The sequence below is a fragment of the Malaya genurostris genome, chromosome 1 (genome assembly GCF_030247185.1).
Source record: "Malaya genurostris strain Urasoe2022 chromosome 1, Malgen_1.1, whole genome shotgun sequence".
In the NCBI taxonomy this organism is placed as follows: Eukaryota; Metazoa; Arthropoda; class Insecta; order Diptera; family Culicidae; genus Malaya; species Malaya genurostris.
In genome coordinates, this window is record NC_080570.1 from 162,886,983 (window position 1) to 162,906,229 (window position 19,247).

The window sequence follows — 19,247 nt, forward strand, 5'->3', positions numbered from 1 at the left end:
TCTTCGTTTGAACTTTACGTAATAACGTCGTAACTTTACGTCGCGCAACCGCAGCAACACGAAATGTGACATCAAAGTCAGTACACCGAAACCAAGACAATTTAAATGATGATGAACACTTTAAAACCAGATTCTGACGAGTTGATTTTGAGCACGGAACATTTAGATTTTATATTTGTTCGTAAAACGTTCAATACTTGTTTTTGTGTTCAAAGAACAAAGGATCGAGGCTTACAACAATAGATTTTGGATTCGTTTAATGAAATAGTGATTTTTTCTGATTAAAGAATTTAGCACCGTTGTATGGTGAACTGTTAGGAAGTGAAGATCCGTTAAAAAAGACACGCACTCGCACACAGCTGCTAACTGCGTAGTTCAACTACCTTTGACAGTAATGAGCACGAATGCCCCACAACAAACGACGTGTTCCACATTTCGAAGTAACAAACAATGACGCTTATTTTTCGCACAACAATTCGAAGAAAAGTTGGCTGGCAAGAATATGATTGATGATGGATTAGCGCTCACGGGGTTCATCCGATGTGAAATTAATGACGCCATTGACCCATAAAAAACAACGTACGTTCGGATCGGTAGGGGAAGGATGCGGCGGCAGTGATTGCCTGTTACTACCTTGAGCGGGCACGCAGTTTTCTAATTAGGCTTTAACTCTCCCGGACGCCGCGAGCAAACCTGCTTCTTCCAACTATGGAGCAGTTTATGGAAGAAAGTTTGCGGCCTGGACGAGACGAAAGAAATTTATATCAAATTGATTCTAAAATGTTTTTCCTCTTTTCGCTTGTCGTGGCTTGCTTCCAAACGAAGTCCACCGCCCCTCGATCGGCGAACCGCGGCCTTTTGGACTTGCCAAGAGGGAACGACGAACCAACCAACCAACCGACCGACCGACCAAGCAGCCATCGTCGTCAGCCAGCGACGCGTGGAGGAAAGCAACGTTCCTATGTATGAAATAAAATATATTGCCTTCTTCTATATGCTATCTATATATTATTCTGTCTCTCGCTCTCCTTCCCTCCTTTCCTGCCACACCCCTCCACATCGTCTGCCTGCCTTCTCGACGGTTTGCGCAGTTTTCATTCCCTGGTCTCGGCCGGCTATGCGTCACCCGGTGCGGCGTGTTTCAGCTACAGGGAGCTGGTGTTAGTTTCTAGCGATAGAGGAAGAACAGCCTAACCTGATGATGGTGACGAGAAGAAGAAGAAGCAGAAGGCGGCACTCGTTGTGCCGTGCCAACACTCGCCACCACCCGCGTCTGCCAGAAAATCAACCAACTATAAATACATAGAGAACCGCACAACAATGGATGGGAGCCAGCAGAATTTGTGACTTTCGGTTGGCGGCGGCGGCGGCGGACAAACAGCAGGTGGAAGCGCGCACGGAAAATAATAATTCCTGGCAAATGCAGCTGGCAGGCCCAAGCTGATATGTGCCCACAGTTCAATTGAGGGCCTTTGAAGAATATTTTGGAGAAAACCCCCAAGAGAGAGATGCTGCTGCCGCTCGTGGTTCGTGGTTTTCCTCCAATGAACAAAAAAAAATCTTTACCGGCAGTGTCGAATTATTCTTCCGAAAGACACCATCGATTTTCATATCCCGAACCAGAAATAAAACTGATCAGACTAGTGCCAGCTAGCCAACCAGCCAGCTTAGCTTGCCAAGTTCCACCGCCTGGCAGTGCTATAAAACCTTTCAACTTGAAGTGGTACGATAAAACTTCAATAAAACTGTTCTCCTGTTGAGGCAGTAATGTTCCTCCTTCTCCGTTTCGTTTTCGCTTTAATCGTGGCGTTCAGACGTTCAGACAGACAAAAAAACTGTGAAACACGCATCAAAAACTTGTGACTTTCGTGATCCAACAGTGGTCATCACTAAGTGTCCTCTACAGTACATTCCGGAGAGATAGGAACTTTTAGATGATCCGGTATTCAACACCACTTTAAATTCACATTGTTTAGAAGAATAAGTTGATTCGGCAGTTTTTAGTTGCCCTCCAAGAACTTAAATTGACTGCAATGTGACAGACCGCCTTCCAACGCCTACTCTGATCTACATGACAAAATCGGTTTTTTTTTTCATAAACGTCACCCAATGCTGGAGAGTACACGCCACCCAAAAATGACCCAATATGCAGTAATATTTTACTATTATCAGTTCCTCCTAACGAATAAACAGACTGAAAAAGACGTTAGAAATGTATTTGTAGGAGTGAAAATTTGCAAAAAAAAAAACAAAGAGACGGGACTCTAGCCCGTAGCTTTTTCACCCTGCATGTGAAACACAACACAGAAAACAGACTAATAGCTGTTGTGTTTCACATGCAGAGCGATTTAAATCGCGAAACGGCATTCCCAGGATAGGCAAAACTACGGGTTCGGGTTCGGGTTCCGTCTCTGCGTGATTTTTTTTTCGAAAATTTTCATTTCTACGAATGTGTTCTCATCAGCCTTTTAGACTGCTGTCTTGTTAGGTACTAATAATTGCAAAAACCTGCACAGTAACATATTATGAAATTTACAGGTGACGTAATTCCACGTATGACTTAATTTACAAGAACATAATTCGTTCACACAGGTACGGAAAATTAAATAGTTGTATATGCAAGTGTTTTAAAATCAAAATACAATTGTTAAACATCTACAGTTTGATTTTGATATTTGCTCATCACTGTTTTGAAAATAGCATCGAATGAAGAGGAACATCATGTTCAAAGTTTGCTCGCACATCGCGAAAATTCGCGCTACTCGCCCGCGTCCCTATTGTCGAGCTCAACCAGTACAGGAAATGAATGAAACGGTACGGAAAATTACACGCTTCAACACTTAAGGAGTGTATCGATAGGTAGTTAGCAACATTCAAACAGTTATTACTCTGAAATGGCTCAATTTTTTGCAGCGTGTTTTGCGGTGACATGTTTGTTTACAAGTCAATAACAGCTGCGCAATCGATTGGTTTCGGTACGGTTTATCGTTTCAACGATGAGTCGAATTGATCCGGAAACGCGAAAGAAAATTCTGCACACTTGGTGCTCAGAAAGTGGTGTCACGTACAACGAAATTGCAAAACGGGTGAAAGTGCACCACACCAGTGTCAAAAATATTATCGAGAAGTTCGGTAAGACCCTTTCCATTAAGGATTTGCCCCGATCCGGTAGGAAAACGGGTCCCAGCCAGCCCGGCCGGGACTTAAAAGTGGTTGAGTACATGAGGAAAAACCCATCGGCGTCGACGCGGGATTTGGCCAAGCAGTTCAACACCAGCATCGGGATGATTCAACGGATCAAAGTTCGGAACTCCCTGAAAACGTACAAGAAACAGAAGGTGCCGAAAAAGTCCCTGGTACAGCAAGTTCAGACCAAAACAAGAGCGCGAAAACTGTATAACCGGATTCTACAGAATAAAGACGGATGCATCCTGATCGACGACGAAACCTACACCAAGGAAGACTCTCGAGCGCTGCCCGGACCGCTATATTATACGCGGACACCACGGTGGCGATGGAAAAGTTTGGGCAGAAGGTGTTGGTCTGGCAAGCAATTTGTACCTGTGGTTTGCGGTCGTCGATTTTCGTCACGAAGGGCACAATCAACGCCAAGGTGTACGAGGAAGAATGTTTGAAGAAGAGAATGCTGCCACTGTACAGAAAGCATAAGGCTCCTCCTCTCTTCTGGCCGGATTTGGCTTCAGCCCACTACGCCAACTCCGTTCTACAGTGGTTGTCAAAAAATAATGTACAATTCGTGGAAAAGGACATCAACTCACCGAACTAGCTTTGCGCAGTGGCGATATCGTAACCAATGAGGTACAACTCACCGAACTGTCCGGATCTTCGGCCAATTGAAAGGTATTGGGCAATTGTCAAGCGGCACTTTCGGAAGGAAGGTACAGTGTCCCAAAACATACAGGAGTTCAAAAAAAAAACTGGACAGCTACCACCAGGAAAGTCACAAAAGTAACTGTGCAGAATTTAATGAAGAATGTCAAGTCCAAAGTGCGAGCTTTTGACAGAAACTAGGATTTTCTTCAATATAATCAGTGAAATGCATAAAAATGTAATTTTTCTACATTATATCGAAAACTGATATCAAAATATGTTTTTTTTCGCTTTTTTATTCAATAATCAATGTTGCTAACTACTTTTCGATACACTCCTTAGAAATAAATCAAAATGCACGAATATTGTATTAAATCAACTATCAATATGTGTCATTTTAGATGCTCGAATATGTCGGTCTCAGAAGACATAAATTTATATTTTTTTCTAAGCAAGTAGTTCAAGGCGAATTTGGAAATTTTTGTCAAAGTTAGCGTATTCATACGATAGAATATTGGCCAACTTCAACTTGATGCATTTTTCCATCGTCCCTAAAAAAGGTTGCACGTCGCTCAGTTCATAAATGTGGCATCGAATAGAGAGAAACATCACGTTCAAATTTTGCTCGCACATCGCAAAAATCCGCGCTACTCGCACGCGCAACTAGGTAAAGGAATTCGAGTCGAGTGTGACTAAAACCAACTGTCATCAATTTAACAGAATTTTTCGGAGAACGGGGCCAAGATCGCTGGCCTGGAAGGAAAGTCGGAAACTGAAAGCCGCACTTCAATCTCTCCATTTGAAATATCACTAGCCTAGACGTGCTGTCTACAACCATGTATCGAGCTGAAAATCGAACCGTCAAGGAATCTACGTCAAGACATACATTGAACGACGCCGGGGACAGGAATATTAAACGACAACTTCCTTATGTTCCTGTGGCATGAAGGGCGATTTTTTCATCGCGACCGGGACTATCAACCAGTAAATTTATATGCTAAAGTTCCTGGGAAAACGTCTGTTGTTTTTTTTTTTTCAAGCAATATAATTATTTCGAACTATTTTGGTTGGATTTGACATCTTGCCAATGCAAATGAAAGCGATGAAGTGATATGCCGGCGAGTTCCGAGTTTCACTTTAAACAATAAAAGATGCAAGAGACAAACTGACGACTGTGACATCTGGCGTCAACAGAAAAATTTCCTTAGTTTTGTGTTTTTTATGCGATCTTTTAGATTTTTACTATGCTAATTTATAGTTATTTTTTTTAAAGGGTGCGCTCCCGAGATGTTGCACACCTTCACAAATATTGTCACTCAATTTTCTCAAAGATGACTGAACCGATTTTCTTAAATTTAATTTGGATCCGACTTCCGGTTCCGGATTTACAGGGCGATATGTACCAAAATAGTGGAAATAATAACAGTAACTTTTTTAGAAGATAGTTCAACCGGTTTCTACCATCTTAGATTTAACTGGGAGGTCTTCAGATACCATAAGAATATCCCGATTTTTATTCAGATCCAACTTCCGATTCTGGATTTAGGGTGCTTAGAGTAAAATGTCAATTTCGAGAGTATTTTTTTTGGTTCATAAGTAAAATTGTTATGAGTAGCGAACTCATTCAATTGGCTAATAAATTTCTCTAGTTTGCCGACCAAATCAGTCTAAGGCCAAATAAACTCATCTGATTTCCATAAAACCAAACTCCAATTAACAGGTCTGTTAGTCCCATAAAAACCATAATCCAAATTTGACCTACGGTTCTAACATTACAAGATGATAAATTTATGGCCATACCAACAGTTTTCAGTTAGTTATACTGGTCCCGTCATTTATTTCAAGCCTAAATCGAAGGTGCAGAAAATGTTAGAAATTGTTCTAAATTGGGCTTTGAACTGTTACAGTTTTAAGTTCAAGTTTTCTGATGGTTTAATGATCCATAATTTCACTACACCGGTATCCAGTTTCGAAAATTCTGGAAATAGTGGTCAAAATCTTTAAATTGAAGTCACTTTCGTTTTCTCAAATATGGTAGAATCGATTTTCACTAATTTAAATTCAATTGTAGTACTTAAATGTAGTAGTATTATGCAAAAGAACTCCTCAAAACTTCGTACTAAATTTTTCTAATTAGTATTTAGATTATTTTACTGTAATATAAAGGAGATAATGAAGAATATGAGAAAGGCATCACTAGGTGGATTGAACAAGTTTATTGTTAATTACAGATAGTAGTGGAATTGGAACTAATTAAAATAAACAGTGTCGTCTCGTTGAAAAATTTACGGGTTTTGCACTGCTTATGTGTTATGACATCAGAGGTAACAATTCGTTGTAACTAAAGATTGAATATTCGTTTGGGTTTTTCAATATGATGAAATGACGATTTACTTTTGGATGGGAATTTGTTATTTAACTTTATTTTACTAAGATAGCAATTTGTTCTCAACTGCCATAAGCATATGCCACTTAAGCCTCTCCTGAAGGTGTGCTCAGTGTTCTCACAGAACCTTTGGTTTCTCACAGAACCTTTGGCTTTGGTTGTCATTGGCCAGCAAAGCGCAGGAAGCTTAGAGTGAATTTATGTATGTTGTACTGTGGATAATATCGCTCATTATTTTATATTCGGTACCATCCGACCTGCTTTCATTGAACGAATAGAGATCTAAAAATAATTGAATGCGGATGGGGATGCAGTTAACTGCTTTGATTTGATCGGTTGTGCAGTGCACGAGGTGCACATGAGGACGAGACGCCACTGAAAATAAAGAAAGTATGCATCTGAAAACGAAAAAATGCCTTTAAATACAATAAGGATTTACAAATCTTAACTAAACTAATCTTAAACCCAGTTAAACACGGCCTCAAGGAAGTATTCAATGCTCTATGAAAGCACATGCTTACTACATTTATTTATTTATTTCAAATAGTTAGATAAGATAAATTCAAAAGAATGCTTGATTAATTTTATACGCAAATGCTGAAGACATTCGTAGAAATACTCAAAACGTTAATTTCTTTTTACATCCCTAGTTTTTTCCTCGAAATTTGCACTGCCACTTTAATGAAAAGTTTGAAAACTCTTTAACCAGAAGTGGTATATAATTCTGTGAAATTTTTATGAAGACACTTCAACTCCTTAACCGTCACTGAAACCCAACACAGACTATTGACCGACTTGACTTTGTCCAGTTTCTGGCCACTGTGCGATGAATCGTAAAGTTCAAAGTAAAGTTTATTGGTCATTCCAAACCGAGGCGAAACAGTAACTGCATTCGATCATGTAAAAATATAGGCGACATTTGTGATTCCGTTAAACAACTCAGCTGATTTAACTAGCGTCCAGTTTGTATCATTTCGATGCACAATGGCAAGCGAAGATTAACGCAATAATTACTGTTGCATACATTTAGGCGCAATAATCGAAGTTTGACACCAGAAAAAGTTGATAATTGGTTTAGAAGAACAGTGGTTCGTGTGTATGATGTTCTTCGAACATTCACTCAAAGAACAGTCGTTTGAGGTGTCGTATTTAATAATGAGTAATTGACAGAATAACTTCTTTAATACTGTTCACGCATGACTAATTGAGAATACATTAGGGCATATGTTTTTGGTTGTTATGGTTACAACCAACTGTTGACGAGTCCAATTGTTGCAATTATGTTTTAAAAATGTTTCTAATACTATGTTCATACCTGCAGAAAACAACATGTTTTAACGATAGTAATATAAAGTTAAAACCGCACTGTTCACACTAAGATTATGTTATACGAATGACATATTACTTGTTAGTTTGTTTATGAACAAACTGCAAAAATGCCTACGTCGCAGGTAGGAAAGAAAAAAGTATTTGACAACATCCGAAAAATGAGAAATAAGCCAGGACCTTTTCCTAGCTATGAAGGATATTATCGTTTCACGCTTATTGCCAACGTTCCGAATATTTTTGAGCAGCAAATGATCAAAAAAGTCATCTTTTAATTCAAAAACAAAAGTGGTTTTACCAGTCTGCGTTGCCAGGTCGTTTGTCCAAAAATCTGTATTCGGCGCAAAAATCTATCTGTACTTATCTGTATGATTCGTGAGTTATCGGTATTTCGGGAGTACATATCTGTATTGCGGTATAGACGGCAAAATCTGTATAAATACCGAGAAATCGGTATACCTGGCAACGTTGGTACCAGTTTTGTTTTATTATTATTACATGGCTACTTTGATGGAAAACTGCTGTTGTTGAACAGCTTGTCAATTGACATAGTCGTAAAGTGACGGAAAATGCTAGCAGGGTTGTGCTTTACTGACAATTATATCATGTTATTTCGGGAAAACATGTTTCAATGTGACGTTTCTGAATATGAAATAATGCAAAAGTAAAACATGTTATTTCGCTTAAAAAATGAAATCAGAGTTAAAACTTGTTTTAACTCATAGTGTGAACATGGTATAAGAAATATTTTTTATATTTTTCAAGTGCCTGTAACCGAACTGAACTGGTCAACTTAACTATCTACATCCAGGTAATTTTTAGTAAACTGATTTCTTGTAAAAAGACATTCAAATGTCACAATTAAGAGCTGCAAAACGTTTTTGAATATTATTACAAACGGGCACTACTGTCACTACTGCTACCGACTACTACTACTACTACTAACACTAATCCAATCACCCGTGGCAGATCCCAGAGTTATCTAAATCAAATGCCGTGATAAAACATACCCGTTGTTTTCTAGGCAACGATACGATGTAGAAAAAATAAAAAAATATATATAAAGAAAAAAAACACGCAGCACCAACATCAAAACAAACTGTCACCAACAGAGTCCAATCCGATCCCCCCTCCGGTTAACCATTTCCTCCTTCACCCCTCAGTGTGTGTGTGCGCGCGCGGAAACCCTCTTCTTGTTCGCGCGTGTATTTGTTCTGTCGTCCGCTCGTGTCCACGACACACAATCGCTTGGGCAGAATTTGTTTTTGGGCGCATCCCCATCACCATCACCATATCGGGTGCAGTGTGCAGATCATAATCAGCAAGAGTCCATCCAAACGCCCACGTGGAACTTGACTTGCGATAATGAGCACACGATTATATGTAGCAAGCAGCAATCGGAATCAGATTGTTTTTCGTTTTATTTTTGTCCCCCTATTGTTTTGCTACATCTGGTATGTTCCGTGGAAGAACCACGAGCCGCCGTCAGACGGTCGAAATTCAGAAGTAAAACGATTCGGGATGGCGTTCGGGTGAAGTGCTTGGGGGATGAAGGTTTAATAATCATGTGCAAAACCATGCTTGCTTTGATTGATTTTGTTTTTTATCTGTTTTGGGAAATTTGTGTGTGTGCGAGTGATGAGTAGAAAAAAAATGGGAAAAAATGCGCGCCAAATTTTTATGCTGCGATTATTCATGGAAGCGGAACAAACAACGAACGGACACGAACTGAAGGAGGAGGAGGAGGTGGAGGATTGTATCGGTCTGCCAAGGAGGGTACATACCGACTGGGTCTGTTGACTGTGGGCTTGATGTTGATTCTGTTGTTGGCTTTGTTGTTGTACCTGATGTTGCTGTTGTTGTTGCTGCTGCTGTTGTTGTTGCTGTTGTTGCTGCTGTTGCTGTTGTTGTTGTTGCTGCTGCTGCTGTTGTTGCTGCAGGGAGTTATCGAGGGCATTCTGTCCACCGGGATACCACCACTGAGTCGTAGGTGCGGTACTGGCCATCGTTGGGGGATCACCAGGCCTTGACACAACACCCGCTGTGCTCATTCCTAGACGATAGTCGTAAGGAGAATTTGAGGTGGACACCGTTACACCCGACATGGTCGTAACTGGGTTCTGAAAACTGTTTGCCATTTTGTAGGAGAATAACTGCTGTGTCGCGGATGTCGACGTTGTACTATTGCTTCGGGCGTTATCATTATTGTGTGCCTGGGACTGTTGCTGCTGTTGTTGTTGCTGTTGCTGCTGCTGCTGTTGTTGTTGTTGCACGGCAACCTGGTGCTGAAGTTGTGCCTGTTGCTGTGCCAGCTGCTGCTGATGGTGCTGATTTAGAAGATGTTGATGGTGCTGAATCGTTTGCTGATCAGTAGACGAGATACCCCCGGGCCACCATACGGCGTCCTCTCGAGTTCCCCAAGCACCACGATGGTGCTCCGACATGATGGTTGCGTGAACTTGGTTCCAAACAACCCTCTCCTAGTTGGTAACTCTTTCGGCTCTCCTTCAATTTACGTTTCTACTACACCACTTCCGGGTTTATCCTTATACTGCCTTTGCCGATAGGACAATCTTCAGCACACTTCACTTTTTTTCCGCACACTGTATTCCACACTTCCTTCGCTGCTACTCTTCTCCTTCCTGCTCACGCACTTCCGCTGCCCGTCAGTGGCGCTACTTGTCGAACCAATCGAAGCAACCACACAAAATATCGTACGTATCACTGAATCTTTTCACTTCTGAATTTTACAGATTAATTAACAAAACAAAAAAAAATTATTAATAAATAAATAACAAGTTAGGCATTGAAATTCACGCACATCTTCGGATGTATTTTTTTTTATTCCCACATATGGTTTTACACAGCCAACAAATTATATTTATAATTCAAATAACGAGCGGCTTGCAAAAGTGCACAAGAACGGAAAAAAGAAGTCGATATTATCTCCGTCTTATTTTCTTCCACGGAACACTTACTACGCACGAGACACCACACCAAACGCGCTGTACACGGGGCTCCCGTATGTCATGTGAAGTAGCACTACACTCTTCTATCGAACAAAAATTTCCCTTCTTTTGCGTTGGCAAAGGCAACCGAAAAATAAAAAAGAAAAAAACCTTTGCGAAAAACGAGCGTAGCATGATGCTCCCCGCTCTCGGACAAACCCAGGCAGGCAGGCAGCATATACACTTTTTACTCCGAGCGCGAGTGACCCTTTTTAATATCCACGAATGTTCTCTTTCTCTCTCTCTCTTCCGCTCGCAACACTCTCTGCTCGCTCACGGTTTTCCTGTCAAACGTACCGATCGTTCTCGCATACTCTCATTCAAGCTCTCACTTTTTCTACACCCAAGGAAAAACAGCACTTTTCAAACTGAACTCTTTTCACGCAATCGTCGTCGTCGTCGTTGCTGCGCGCTTCGAATTGCCTCTGCTCACGCACACACACGCACACGCTAACGTATCGAATGGGAAAAGTTCAACCGGAAAAAGTACTGTCTTTCTATCTCGTTCTCTCGTTCCAATTCCCTCACACACACAAGTTCGAAGCTCGCGCTAATGCAAAAAAAGTAACCACGATTCACGGCCCCGGGGGCCCCTCGAATGGAAGACGGCGACGCAACGAACAATTTATATGTACGATGTTGTCAAATTTGAAAACGCGCGCGCTCGTCGTGTCGTTGAGAATCAGAATCGAGAGTTCGGTTCGCCTAAACGCGAAGTTAATTTGAAGAAGGCTACATCACTGGCGGCGGGTTTGGTCTCGGTCAACTCGTGTGTAGCTGTTACTGCTGCTGGTTCCTCTTGGAATTGAACTCGGGGTCTCGGAAAATTGTCCCGTTTCTTGTGCACTTTTTTTGCAGTTACCCAACTCCCTCTTTTCGACAAACAATATTTTTCAAAATCGATAAATTTTCCCGGCCCCGCGCTCGGACGGAGAATTCTTCGGGGAAGGGAGCACACACTGTTTTGAACAATTTCTAGAAATCGCGCACGTTCACTGTACTGTGATTCAAGAGGTCTCGAGAGCATACCCGCTTCCGGTCACGGCATTTTTCTTCGCCATAGTAGGCTACTAGTTTGCACAATTCTCGCCTCGTTTTTCATAAGCGATGGTGTAATCCAGCTGGTTTAGTCAGCCATTGTATGCCAAGGGGCGGTACAACGGGTAAATGTTCCACTCGATCGCCTCGTTTCGAACGGACGCCTTCTTTCAACTTTGTATTCTACCGGAAACCGGAAAAGGTCGGTTCTGGGGGTTCTGCCAGATGGAACCGGGCAGGTGATGCTACGTCCGAACCAAATATTAGAGACACCGTCAAGAGAACACGCGGATTCACTAGTAGAACAACACACTACTCGCCATCATTTTATTTTTTAATTTTCACGTATACACTTCAAAAAACCGCGCGGCGAAATTCCACTTCCATCACACGTTGGGGTGGTCGATCCACGGTCTGACTTACAAGCACGGAAGAGGTTAGATTTCACTTTTGTATTATGTTGAATAATACCCAGGAAAAAATCGTTCTGTGGTCTAATGTTTTGTGTTTTCTTCCTGCTCCTCCTCCCGCGGTGCACAATCAATCGCACGTAGTAGGCCACAAAACCAATATGCTTTGCAATAGGAAAGCGGCCCGTTTTTGCCAGGCCAGACCAGACCTTGCGAGATATGGTTCTGTATATTATTACCGAAAAGTACACACCGTAGTAGAAGCAAACCAGCAAAAGAATAATATTAATGCGTCGCAGCAATAGGCAAGAGCGAGAAACGCGAGGTTGCCCCGAGATGATACACCACATATAATAAAAGTACAATCGGTCCCTATTAAGAAAAAATAACGCTTCATCGCTTCTTTGCAGCAGAGCGAGGAGAGAACACACCAACACTGCTACGGGAAAAAAACGTATACCAACGCAGAAAAAGCGTCAGCCACTCATACTGCGACAAAAACGCCGAGGAAAAATCCATCCAAACCACTTTGGGGTACGCGTCGGTGCTTTCTGTCGCACGAAACGTGGCAACGTTGCATTCGAAATTGTAGTAATTTTCAAACGAACAAAACTTGCTGCTCATGAGGCTTCAAGTTGTTTTTTCTACTCAAAATAGTGACTCCGTTAAAATTTGATTTCGATGTTCATTCAAAACTTTCGAACAAAAAGGTTCAAAAGTCTGCCTTCGTCATCAAAGTATGCGACGATTCCGACACACCAATACTGAGACATTTTCTTTACTTTTTTTCATTTATCCAGAAAAATACTCTCTGAGAAACATACTTCCAAGGGGTCCGCAGATCGATCTGCTTTTTGCACTGTTAGATTTGCTGCAAAGAAAATATCGTCATCCAGTGCGTTGCTCACACCCGCCGCACACATGTCAATCGACAAACAATGAGCAAGATCTATAAACAAATTAAAAAGACGCGCTTGCTGGCTGCTACTACCGCTGAAATCAACCATGCCGTCAAATTAGCAGCGCAATAGGAGTGAACATAGCAGCCGGATGTGCCCTGACACTATTGATTGAACAGGGACGCCAGCACAAACAAACTTTTCGCTCTCCGCGAGCTCTCGGTAGCACACAACCACGAGAGCTTGTTTGTGTGCTATGAGAGAGAACATCGCAACCAGAGAAGACGCGAGAGATGGGAAAAGATATTTCTCGATTCAAGCAGTCCGTTTTATGTACATATCCAACATCAGAAGAAAAAAAAACAAGAAAGCGATGCTATTTTCTCATGAGGGCATTATTTACTGAAATCAAGCTGCTGTCGCACTGCTACTGCTGCATATAGAAAACAAAGGAGGCGAATTTTAATTGAACTCGCACACACACAAACACACTCGCAGCGCAGCGGTGTTGATTTCGAAGCTGAAGTCGCACCAAGCAGTGCGCTGCCTCGAGTCTTGTTTTCCTCAAGTCCACTCTCGATCCGTCCATCCCCTTCCCAATATTCACCTACCCGTACCCAAAAACTTGCCTTGCTTTTACAAGGGAGAAAGGCGTGTTATGCCGTTGCTCGTACCGAATGTTACCACTCAGGAACGTTTCAGCAGAAATTGCGGAACGGTTTCGAAAATGTTTATTGATTATTTCTTGAGCATAATTTTTTTGATCACAATCAACATTAATATTACTTGTACTCCATGTATTCAAATTCATTATTTGAAAAAAAAACCGTCAAAAATTTATTTGAAAATATCTATATAAACAATAGTGTTTCAGCAAATTTATATTGAAAGTTCTATTGAACCACACGTATTTTCAGCAGATATCTAGTGTATCAGTTTATTCTGCGTTTTTGAGTAAGAAATACACAACCGCGACGTATTGTCCACAGCATACCGTTTCAGTTTTATTTATTCGAACAGATTTTGTACGGTTACGAAGTCATTACGATAATTTTTGACAGAAATTTTATGCTGACTTTTGCAATAAATTCATTCAGATTAATTCTAACGTAACGGAATGTAGGTGTTAATGAAGGGTAATACTACCTATGATATACAATTTTTATGAATTATGGGTAAATAAATGCGGTAATAGGTTCATACACCTACATCAACTCCACCCCAAATTAGTTGTTACCAAAAACGTTTTTTTAATCTTTTTAAGCTGTCTCCGGAACCGGAAGTATCAGCTATTTGATGTTAGAAGTTGATCAATTATCCAATAATAGCTTTCAAACGAAATGTGTTTTGTCAATTACGTCACTTATACCATTATATCCTTGAAACCAAATAGGATAATCATTTGGTCTGCAAAATTAATACACATCTTAAGATCAGCTTTCACCCGCGACTAAGCTTATAAAAAAAAGGAGTTTTGCTGGTTGTCACTTGGACGACTATATATTCAGAACCGGAAGCCAAAGCCAATAGATATTCGAACTTAATTCACGATCTAAACGTAACTTTCAAACCAGCTCAAGCTTGCAGAAATCGGTTCAACCATCTCCGAGAAAATTGAGCCGAAAAAAAAATATTTTCGAAAGGTGTACACACATGCATGCACATACAGACGTTTTCCGATCTCGTCGAGCTGAGTCGAATAGTATACAACTTAGGGGCCATCGTAGCTCCGGTCAAAAGTCGATTTTCAGCAATTCTATTCTTTCTATAGAGAAATGCAAAAAAATGTCATACTATCTCTAATTCGTTGTTGCATTTTCTTCCCGTTTTAAGACAGTTCAAAATTATTTAGGGATCTTGAAGAAGATATATCGAAGACACGTAGGATTTTGCTTGAAGACGCGTACGGATTACTTCGCTGTACATATTTTAGAATCCAGTTAAGGGGGGTAGGGTCTAAACGATGAAAAAAATCATTTTTGCGATTTTTTTTTTCCAAAATTATCGTTCAACAAAATAAATTCAAATATTTTACATGATAAAAAGCATCATTCGAGTAACATTTTGTAATATTTTCGTGTAAAAATATTGAGAAATAAGTCGGTGAAGAGGTATTTTTGAGAACGCTTCATAAAAATCATGATTTGCGGTGTCCACTGTATCTCAGCGCAGACTAATCAGAAGTGAACAAATCAAAGCAGCAAAGTTAGAGTAGAAGTTTTTCTAGACCCCAACGTTTCTGTTTGATATTTTTAAATTTATGGTGGTTGTACAGAGTGAAAACAACGATTTTTCACGAAAAAATCCGGCATTTTGTAGCTGTAGAACCTCCCCAAAGTAACAAACATCGAAAAGGAAAACGTTGGGGTCTGTTTTTTTGTATGTAGAAAGTAAGTGCAAAATTTGAAAAAATTTGTTGCAGTAATTTTTGAATGACGATGGACACGGACTTCCAAAAACCTGTTTTCGAGGAAAACGCGTTTAAAGGTTTTTGTCTATAAAATCAATGGAAACAATTAATTACTCCAGGGAGCCCGTAGGGTCCAACATTTTCAAAAAATCATATTTTTTCTTTTATAATTCATTATAACGAAACATTTCAAGAATGTTTTGTCAAGTTTTGAAGTCAATCGAAGTAGAAATCTTGGGCCTGTGCATCGAGCTCTTCCAGAGTTTCGTTCCAATAAGCTTTAAAATTTCACAGAAAATTCCTCAAATGTTTTACTATAAGAAAATATAAAGAAAATAATAAATGATTTTTCAAAAGTGTTAGACCCTACCCGCCCCTTAAATGTGATGTTAGTTTGTTTGTTATACTGCAGATAGGAATCACTTTCGTGAGCAAAAACAAAAGGTTTCGCGGCATTTTCATGCGTTCTGTAGGAACTATATTTTCACTTGTTTTTTCCCTAGCAATTTGAAGATTAGTAGGGGCCCATTGGCAGTCTATGATCGTTTTCGGAAAACATATTGGACATCTGTGAATTTGACGTATCTGTTGCTCACTGGTTACCATACTCAATATCAATGGGCAATTTACAATCACAGCCAGCAAAAGCAGTTTTCCTGCGGTTGTAAGTATAACCTCACGTACTTTTCACTCTATAGAAGATCTGTGCGCAGGAAGTTAATTTCAGGTAAGATCTGGATTACTTAATTATGTTTGAATAAAGCGTCAATATCTCTCATTGGAGTAAAAACTACGCCAGCGAAATAAATATATTAAATTATAATTTCACTTAATTTCATGGTTGCAATATCGATTTGAAGTTGAAATTGATAAATTTTCCATCTTCAGTCAGCTGTTGTTCTACAATGGAATGTAGTTTTTTGATTGCGATTGTTGTGTCTTAAAATTTTAGTGTTTCATTATTGCAAACTTGAAATTATTTCTACAATCTGGAGCATTATTTCCCCTGCATTTTTAAAAATTTACAAATAAAAATTTAGTTTTTACAAGATCTAATTAGTAGAGTTTTAAAAGAAGCGATCGATTGCATAATGATTAAAAACCAACAACAAACGACAGCAAGGTAAAAGTATTTCATTAAAAACCAGAAATTGAGACAAAAATCAAACTTCTTCCCTGTGTACAAAACACCGGCTCGATGGATCATTAGAACACACCACGCAATCGGAGGCGTCCCATTGAAAACCCATTGTGAAAAAACAGTTCCCATAAGAACCCATGGAAACTCAAAACAACCGGAATCCGTTTCTGCGAAAACGTTCCGCCAGCTCAATAAGTCCAAGCCATGTGGCTATTGTAAAGAGGCATCACCAGAGCGAGCGAGCGAGCAAACTCACAAGCGAAGGGGACCGAAGCGTTGGCAGCAGGTCGAAAAGGGGAAACGCCAGAGGGCCAGCAACGCTTCGCTACCCTACTATGTATTCTGCTTGTATACGGCCGGCTGCTTGTGCTTCGGATTTGTATGCGGGCAAGGCAGAGAACGAACGAATGAAATGAAATAGAAGTGAAAAAGAAATAAAAAAAAATACCACGAACAACACAACATGCGATATAATCAATTCCAACCGGTTTCACACAGTCCCCTTCGCATAGTCAGAGAAGTGGAACGGCAGGAGCTGGGCCGGGGCAGGGTTGAAACACGAGTCGAAGCACCGCGAGGTCGCGGGAAGCTCAATTCAAAAGAAGAAAGAACATGACTGTCTCGCGAAGAGGAAACCTTGATCGATCCAACCCGATGAAGGAAGCGGTAAGACGACGACAAGGGGGAAAGAAAGCGAAGCAATCGAGAATTTATCGCCGACATCAGCGTTTTCTTCTCCGTGTTCTCTCTTTTCCTGAACCTGATGGCCGGGTATATCCGCCCCTCGCCGCCCGTTGCCGCTACCTCTCCTCGATTCGACGAATGACCGCATCGCATCACTTTTGGTCGTATGTGCCGTCTCCTTCTATATACTACACGATAGGAGAGTACTGTCCCTTTGTTGATTTGACCTCTCTTCACGACCCGTTCAATTGATGGCGGTGGAGGAGAAGCAGAAGAAAAAGAAGAAACCGTATAAGCACAGGGATGAATCTATAACCAGAGAAAGTAAGAAAATCGAGAGCAAAGTGTTCGATGGATGCCGATGATCATTATCAGTCGATTCTGTTTGAGAGAATGCTGCAATAAAGTACTTTTTTGCGCCGACAACACCAATGGATACGATTCCTACGGAAGGCGGAGGAGTCACGAGTCGGAATCAAAAGCTGCGTGACGTTTTTTTTTGCATTGGAATACTAAGCAAATGAAAACATATGGATGCCGGCAATGACACATCATCTGTAGGGAACGAGAGAGAGAGAGAATTGTATTGATCTGTTTACAGTTTGGCTCCACTCGAGAGGGAGAGGAGTGTGTGAGAAATTCTAGGCAGGTGAATCTTTGACTCTCACGAACGGTTTGTTTTTTTTTTTGTTTTCTCGTTTCAAATAAATTTTTCCAAGCGTAGCAAGCTGGAAAAGTCCACCAGGATCGATATGAGAGAAGCCGCCCGCCGAGCGGATTTCGTTGCCCGGAAAGATGGCGGCTACGAGGGGCCCGTCGCTCATTCAGCACTGCTGCCGCCGTGTGTCGCATGCATATCGATGCGAGTTCGAACAAACAACAGTAGAACCAAAGTCATGTTTTCAGTGAATACATTTGTGTATTTACATTCGAAAAATCAGCTGATCAACAGCCATTCTTAGGTTGCCATGACAGTGGTGTGTAACATGAACTGACGAACGCGCCGGGGTGCTAATTCGTAACATTTTATAGTCCTACTAAATCTCGTGTGCATGTGGCAATTATGACGCAAACCGGGTTTGGAGCCGATCGGGGTGGTTGGGCACGATATAAACAGACATCGGAGAGTAAGGAACGTTTTCCGCAGCAATTTACAAACGAGGATTGCTTTTTTTTCTTTATTTGCAAATCATTCTTTTTTTATTTTTCGCGGATGCTAACGCGAGAGACTTTCTTACCAGCATCAAATCGCATAGAAAAAGGGGACAAATTGATATTATTGGAAAACTGTTTTTTTCTTCTTTTCTTTCCTTTCTATCTGCTCTCTTTGGCGTGACAACAACATTTATCATCATTGTATTTATAGCTGACTTCTGTTGCTGTTGCTTTGTATCAGACATCGGTGACGCTGGTTTTCTGGGTGCTGTTTGTCGTGATAGGTGATAGGACAAAAATACGACCAGAATCATAGATGCGGAAAGTTTTTATTTTTTAATGTAGGCCACCGAGTTGTTGAAGATGTTTGAATTTTCAACTGAAGATCAATTCTTTACATAGCTACAATGGTACTAGGCGTCAAAAAAGCCCGATGTTTAAATTTAAAATTAAAAACTAACCCCAGAAGAAGCGAACTGTCAGAAACTATTTCATAGCTAACTAGATCGTAAATTCGGTGAGACATATCGACGTCAACATTTCAAAAGGGCATAAAAACAATTGACAGATTCTCTTCATTTACTTGCTATTTCGACTATATCTGCGTTTTCACACAAATGTTCGTTACTTATTTGGTACTGTTAGAATCAAATATGGGAATATTGTCTTTCATTCTATACGAATATTTTGTAAGTACACGTGAAAATTGAGGATATATTAATAAAAGAGAAAGTGAACAAAGAGAAATTCTCATTGGTTTATGTGACCTTATGAAATGTTGACGTCGATATCTTCAAGTTTAAAGATTTCAAGAATTAGATCAAATAGTTTGGTTTCAATGGTCGTAAAAAAAACAAGCAAAAAATATGTACATTTTTTGCTTGTTTTTTTACGACCATTGAAACCAAACTATGTGATGTAATTCTTGGAATCTGAATTCAGATACCAGAATTTCCATT

General features: G+C 40.5%; 1 protein-coding gene across 7 annotated transcripts in view; it reads right to left on the reverse strand.

Moving 5' to 3' along the window:
- LOC131426570 (high mobility group protein DSP1) overlaps positions 1-12,374 on the reverse strand; it is a 65,412-nt gene extending 53,038 nt beyond the window's left edge. Inside the window, exons 1-2 of one of the 7 annotated variants that reach the window (XM_058589420.1) lie at positions 12,239-12,374; positions 9,328-10,283 (exon numbers count right to left, since the gene is read on the reverse strand). In XM_058589420.1, the coding sequence (XP_058445403.1) occupies positions 9,328-9,987 (660 nt within the window). In that variant the 5' untranslated portion in view covers positions 9,988-10,283; positions 12,239-12,374. Of the gene's footprint in view, positions 1-9,327; positions 10,284-10,521; positions 10,614-11,580; positions 11,863-12,012; positions 12,200-12,238 lie in introns of those variants that run through there. The other 6 variants (XM_058589421.1, XM_058589415.1, XM_058589416.1 and 3 more) reach the window with 6 other exon arrangements.
- Between the last annotated feature and the right edge of the window lie 6,873 nt (positions 12,375-19,247).